Here is a 7,041-nt window from a genome sequence, read left to right as displayed (position 1 = left end):
ATGGCCTGAGAATTGTGTTTGAGGTGAAAAAGAAGCCAGAGTTCAGCTTTGACTCTTTGATCTGTTTCTTCATCGGTATGTGTCAGGTCATCCTTGGAGTTCTGGTTTGTGCCCTGTCGTTTGGCGCTGCAACCCAGATTGGCTTATTTCTCATCTGTGAAGGAGTCTCTGACATGATTGAAGGGATATCTGGCATGATATCAGGCACATTCGATTGGGCACAATGGGCCATCTCCAAAAGCATCAGCATTGGGATGTCTCTGCTCTCCGCAGGGTTCAACGCCATTAAAAAAGTTGTCACCACAGCATATAAAGTCCTCAATGGTACTTTGAAACTCTCATCTGTTGCAAAGGAAATCATTGGCACAGGAAAACATGTTTTCAAGTCCACACAGAAAGCAGCAAAGTATGCAATTAAGACTGCAACGAGGAAGCTGGCATCCCCTACAAACATGAAGATGGCTCTAAAACACGCAACCAAGTACGCACTTCAGGAGGTAGGGAAGCAGGGTGTAATCACAGGAATAAACTATGCCATTGATGCTGGAATTGGGGCCATCTTTAAAACAATTTTAGAAAAAGCTTTCAAAGACATGGTCAATTCAACAGTCAAAAAGAATGCCGAACTAGATCTTAGTCTCACTGAATACATTAGCTCTGCAGTACCTAAAGGAGCTTTGCAGAACCGCAGCAACTATAAGATTGACTCAAAGCTTGAACAACAAACAAAAAGATTTAGTTCAAGTTATGACAAAATAACTTATTCCTGGCCTCATGACTGATGCCACCACATCCCAAGTCAGTGATGTTATCAGCAGACTCTCTGAGGTGTGCAATAATGCAACTGACCTTGTGGCAAAAAGTGGAACACATTTTATTGCAAAAGGAGTCAAAATAAGTGTAGAAATAGCTAAACACACCACAATCTTGGTCCAAATGATTCGGTCTATTCCTACAGAACATGTTATCAATGACATATTTGTCCTCGAATTAAAAAAATAAATTGAAGAGCAGCAAAGAAATGTGGAGCAGTATGACCAAAATGGCAGACATGATTTACCAGATGTGATTCGCCTGAAGGATGAGTTGCTAAGCTCCATTTCGGAAAGTGTCTCCGAAGCGTTCATAGATGCTTGTGCTGGTCATATGTCCTCTTTTGTGACGGGAACATTCAAGAAGAAGCTCAATGGAGTTACTGGAAAGGTTGTTGACAATGTACTTGGCAGACACAAAACTGAGGCCTTTTTCCAGGACCGGCAGCATAAACATCAAATCAAATCAAATTTATTTATATAGCCCTTCGTACATCAGCTGATATCTCAAGGTGCTGTACAGAAACCCAGCCTAAAACCCCAAACAGCAAGCAATGCAGGTGTAGAAGCACGGTGGCTAGGAAAACTCCCTAGAAAGGCCAAAACCTAGGAAGAAACCTAGAGAGGAACCAGGCTATGTGGGGTGGCCAGTCCTCTTCTGGCTGTGCCGGGTGGAGATTATAACAGAACATGGCAAAGATGTTCAAATGTTCATAAATGACCAGCATGGTCGTATAATAATAAGGCAGAACAGTTGAAACTGGAGCAGCAGCACGGCCAGGTGGACTGGGGACAGCAAGGAGTCATCATGTCAGGTAGTCCTGGGGCATGGTCCTAGGGCTCAGGTCCTCAGAGAGAGAGAGAGAGAGAGAGAGAAAGAGAGAAATTAGAGAACGCACACTTAGATTCACACAGGGACACCGAATAGGACAGGAGAGGTACTCCAGATATAACAAACTGACCCTAGCCCCCGACACATTAACTACTGCAGCATAAATACTGGAGGCTGAGACAGGAGGGGTCAGGAGACACTGTGGCCCCATCCGAGGACACCCCAGACAGGGCCAAACAGGAAGGATATAACCCCACCCACTTTGCCAAAGCACAGCCCCCACACCACTAGAGGGATATCTTCAACCACCAACTTACCATCCTGAGACAAGGCTGAGTATAGCCCACAAAGAACTCCGCCAAGGCACAACCCAAGGGGGGCGCCATCCCAGACAGGATGACCACATCAGTGAATCAACCCACTCAGGTGACGCACCCCTTCCAGGGACGGCAAGAGAGAGCCCCAGTAAGCCAGTGACTCAGCCCCTGTAATAGGGTTAGAGGCAGAGAATCCCAGTGGGAAGAGGGGAACAGGCAGACAGCAAGGGTGGTTCGTTGCTCCAGAGCCTTTCCGTTCACCTTCCCACTCCTGGGCCAGACTACACTCAATCATATGACCCACTGAAGAGATGAGTCTTCAGTAAAGACTTAAAGGTTGAGACCGAGTTTGCGTCTCTGACATGGGTAGGCAGACCGTTCCATAAAAATGGAGCTCTATAGGAGAAAGCCCTGCCTCCAGCTGTTTGCTTAGAAATTTAGGGACAATTAGGAGGCCTGCGTCTTGTGACCGTAGCGTACGTGTAGGTATGTACGGCAGGACCAAATCAGAGAGATAGGTAGGAGCAAGCCCATGTAATGCTTTGTAGGTTAGCAGTAAAACCTTGAAATCAGCCCTTGCTTTGACAGGAAGCCAGTGTAGAGAGGCTAGCACTGGAGTAATATGATCAAATTTTTGGTTCTAGTCAGAATTCGAGCAGCCGTATTTAGTACTAACTGAAGTTTATTTAGTGCTTTATCCGGGTAGCCGGAAAGTAGAGCATTGCAGTAGTCTAACCTAGAAGTGACAAAAGCATGGATTAATTTTTCTGCATCATTTTTGGACAGAAAGTTTCTGATTTTTGCAATGTTACGTAGATGGAAAAAGCTGTCCTTGAAATGGTCTTGATATGTTCTTCAAAAGAGAGATCAGGGTCCAGAGTAACGCCGAGGTCCTTCACAGTTTTATTTGAGACGACTGTACAACCATTAAGATTAATTGTCAGATTCAACAGAAGATCTCTTTGTTTCTTGGGACCTAGAACAAGCATCTCTGTTTTGTCCGAGTTTAAAAGTAGAAAGTTTGCAGCCATCCACTTCCTTATGTCTGAAACACATGCTTCTAGCAAGGGCAATTTTGGGGCTTCACCATGTTTCATTGAAATGTACAGCTGTGTGTCATCCGCATAGCAGTGAAAGTTAACATTATGTTTTCGAATAACATCCCCAAGAGGTAAAATATATAGTGAAAACAATAGTGGTCCCAAAACGGAACCTTGAGGAACACCGAAATTTACAGTTGATTTGTCAGAGGACAAACCATTCACAGAGACAAACTGATATCTTTCCGACAGATAAGATCTAAACCAGGCCAGAACTTGTCCGTGTAGACCAATTTGGGTTTCCAATCTCTCCAAAAGAATGTGGTGATCGATGGTATCAAAGGCAGCATGATACATGATACATGAAACATGATATGAAGTCAGCCAGTCAGAAGGCTGGGAAAGCTCTGTCAGAGACTGAAACAAAAGAACTTCTGGACTATGCAGAGAAGATTGGTGATGTTAATCGACCAGCCTCGGCCCTGGACATTTATGTCCTCACAAACAGTGACCTGCTCCATGGTAAAGGCATCCAGTTCAAAGTGGTGGATCAAAATGGGAAAACGCTCTCAGAGGAGTCCTACCCGGGAACGAACAGCTCAGCCGGCCAAATCACTCTACGGCTGACCAAAGAGCCTGAGAAAACACACAGGTATTTGTCCTAAACTGTTTGGTAGACCTTCATCAACAATACTGCAAATCTCCCAAAATTAGGATCTCTCCATTAGAACTACATTAATGAGAACCAATGGTGCTCTTTATTTCTGCTCTTCAGTGAGAAAGGAATCCTCTCTAAAGCAAAAGACAGAATCCAAGGAGTGGAAAGTCCATACAGTGGTCACTTTGACATCATCCAAGATGGCAAAGTAATCCCTGTGCGCTCAGAGAACAAGAACTGCCTGTACCATGCCCTAGCACAGGCAACATCTAACAGGTCTGAGGATGAGATCACGAGTCAAGCTGTGAATCTACGAAACAATGTTAAAGACCAGGTACTGTACGCCTACTCATGTCTATAATTCTTAAACTAAGTAACTTTCTGAAATATGTCATTTTCATCAAATCCGACGAAAGAACACTATGAAATTAAGATGATTGGTAGATACCAACTGTATGAATAAAATAAATGAATATAACATATTGCATCTTTAACCTTGGTTGTGGAGTAATTGGAGTTATTGATACCTGTTATGTCTTCCCATAGATTAAAGGGAGCCTTCAGGCTTATAGTGAAATGGTTCAAACCCAGAAGGCCTATGATGCACTCGAGAAAAATCATGGAAAATATGCTATAGTTGAGGGGCCAGGAATAGAAAACGGACGAATGATGATATGAACAGGATATCAGGCCCATGAAGAATTGTCCTTATAGTTCCTCAGGGATAAATGAGTATGACATAGCCTTTACGTACCACCTTGGATTAGTTGGTCCTTATAAAAGGTATTTTAGCATAATAATTTTTTACATTTTTATATGGGCATTGTTCAAATCTAACAATGTTATTATAATGACCCTGCATTGTTTTTACACTTGAATATATTATTAAGACAGAAATGTATATAATAATTCATAAAGCATTGACATACAAATTGTGTAAATAGATGTGTTTACTTGAATTGTACTTCCATAGTACAACCCTTTCTCTTCTATTCCCTCATCAGCGTCAAAACACCAAACTTTTCTCTGACAACATGGGGAAAGAGGCATTGTGGAGGCAGACCATATCCCACCAAAGAATTCCCTGAAGCTGGCCAGAGACCAAAAATCTCAGATGAAAAAATCTTCAACAGAAGAATCTGAAGCTTTATGATATGATAAACAGCATTGAATCAGATCAAAATGGAGGAACCTGCTCACAATGCGGGTTCTCAAACAGCATCACAGGAATGCTCTAACCACTGGAAGGAGTAAGACATCTGTCATCTGCAGGTGAATTATCTATTAATATAGGTGCAATCCATCCCTTCCTTTCTCCCTGTGATACACAACCGAGGCTGAAATAAAAACACAGAAACAAACTTTGATATAATTTAAGCAAGGTTTCTGCCTGGTCCTCTTCTTCTTAGACCTTTCAGCCCTTTAATTTAGCTACAATGTGAAAAAGTTCCATTCTTGTGGTGTTTAAGGAATTGAATACTTACTATCTATGCTGCTTCCCTATTTGTAATGTTCTCAATCTCCTAACAACACTGTGCATGGCCTTCCAACTCACAGGAAGCTGCTGGCGGATACACTTGCAAGCGGAGATGTGGAGAAATCACTGAAGTTATCTTTCATCATGGCTCATCCTATTGCTTCCGACCAGCTCAGAGACAAAGCAGGTGATTATTGTCCTTTATACAATGGGTGGGTCTAATCCTGAATGCTAATCGATTAAAACCACATTCCAGCCCATGTCTATTCCACAAGTTACCACCGGCTAAATCTATGATGTTAAAATGCCTATTTACTCTGACTGCGCAATCCACGGTCTCATCAGCCCAGCCAGGCAATTTCTAAACTTGATCTCCACTATAAAAGCATCTAAACATTATCTCTCATTTCTTTTAGACTAACATTTAGTTTTGAACAGAGGAGATTTGTATTAACCTTGCTGTCTGTCTCTCCCATTTGCAACGTTGTTTCAATATTCAAATCTCCAGCTGTCCCATGGTAATGAACGTGTTTGGGACTGTTTCTCAGCCAGTCGAAATAATGAATCAGCATCTTTTTTATGGATGTATAAATGAAATGTCAATTTAAAAAGTAAAACGAAATGAAGTGCAGCTAGTTTGCAGTCATTCCAGGTTCAGTTTGAAGTGATTGTGTTAGCTGTGTTGTTGGCTAGCTCCTCTGAACAACAGTGTCCTGACGAGTTTGTTTATGTTTTTATTCTAGGAAAGCCCAATAAACTTACCCTGGGATCCATTGATTTATCTCCTGAAGGAACGGTGTTCTACTATACAGCTGGCTTCAATCAGATGCTGAATCACCATAGTAAAGAGGGGATCATCGACGAGAATCAGCAGGCGAGGCTGAAGTCCTGGGTGTCCGATAAGAAGTACATGGACCCGGACACCCCAGAGTACAACGACATCCTTGCAGCCATCCAGTAACACAACCTCCACTGGAGACATGTTAGTAAAGGGATAAAATCATACTTTTATATTCAGCATAAGAATATCATGAATTCAGTATAATCATAAGGTGAATCATTTCTTGTTGAACCTTAGGTGAATGACAATTTGACCTTTCTACTGCTGCATAATTACTATACTTTTTTTGTTTCTGCTTCCACAAGGTAGCCTATGGCTTTTCAAAATAGATACAGTAACTTATGTGCAAGGTGCATGAGATGTAAGCTTGCTAAAACAACTATAGGTTCTTTACAGTAAACTGTAAATTGACTTTTGATTTTGTTTCATTCAGTACTGTATGCTATACTGGGTGCCAAAGTTCATTTCTCAATGTCATAATATTTACTGATGTCATAATATTTAATGTTTGTAGTTTCTTAGTGTTGAATAATATAGCCTACTTTCCATTTTTTTAGTGTAATGATCATGATAACCTTTTAAAATCAAATCAGAATGTATTTGTCGCATGTGCAGAATACAGTGAAATGCTTACCCACAAGCCCTTAACCAACAATGCAGTTTTAAGAAAAAAGAAAGAAAGAAAGAAATATTACAAATAATTAAGGAGCAATAATAAAATAACAGTAGCGAGACTATGTATTTTATGCTCATCATCAGTGGTTTCACAGTCAAATCATGGTCTCATTGGCAGTGTTTATCATGTATTGGATTTCTTTACTATTGGATTATGGATGATTTTATATTTACTCAATCCAAGGTGGTGTTTTAAGCCATTTGAATAAATGTTTGCATTCTCAAAAATATTATCTGTATTTGAAACTATTGATAATAAACTGATTTAATTTGCAAGACTACTAGCAATGTGCACCTTCGAGTGGATCAATTTTGTCTTTCAAATCAAATTTTATTTGTCACATACACGTTGAGCAGATGTTATTGCGGGTGTAAATGCTTGTAAGCTA

The 7,041-nt window shown here is 41.0% G+C and overlaps 1 protein-coding gene across 1 annotated transcript; it reads left to right on the top strand.

Moving 5' to 3' along the window:
- Positions 1-1,063: 1,063 nt before the first annotated feature.
- LOC121842797 lies at positions 1,064-4,337 on the top strand. The gene is made up of 4 exons (XM_042312553.1): positions 1,064-1,267; positions 3,371-3,653; positions 3,777-3,993; positions 4,206-4,337. Exons 1-4 carry the CDS (start codon positions 1,147-1,149, stop codon positions 4,335-4,337), a joined length of 753 nt encoding a protein of 250 aa, XP_042168487.1. The 5' UTR covers positions 1,064-1,146.
- The last annotated feature ends 2,704 nt before the right edge of the window (positions 4,338-7,041 follow it).

This window comes from Oncorhynchus tshawytscha, unplaced genomic scaffold (genome assembly GCF_018296145.1).
Source record: "Oncorhynchus tshawytscha isolate Ot180627B unplaced genomic scaffold, Otsh_v2.0 Un_contig_508_pilon_pilon, whole genome shotgun sequence".
Taxonomy (NCBI): Eukaryota; Metazoa; Chordata; class Actinopteri; order Salmoniformes; family Salmonidae; genus Oncorhynchus; species Oncorhynchus tshawytscha.
This window is presented reverse-complemented; position numbering and strand designations above follow the sequence as displayed.

Bases quoted from the DNA above. Each gene is read 5' to 3' on its own strand.
- LOC121842797 (XM_042312553.1), top strand. From the start codon at position 1,147: ATGTCCTCTTTTGTGACGGGAACATTCAAGAAGAAGCTCAATGGAGTT. The intron at 3,654-3,776 runs GTATTTGTCCTA...TCTGCTCTTCAG, and splicing joins GAGCCTGAGAAAACACACAG to TGAGAAAGGAATCCTCTCTA. The intron at 3,994-4,205 runs GTACTGTACGCC...GTCTTCCCATAG, and splicing joins GAAACAATGTTAAAGACCAG to ATTAAAGGGAGCCTTCAGGC.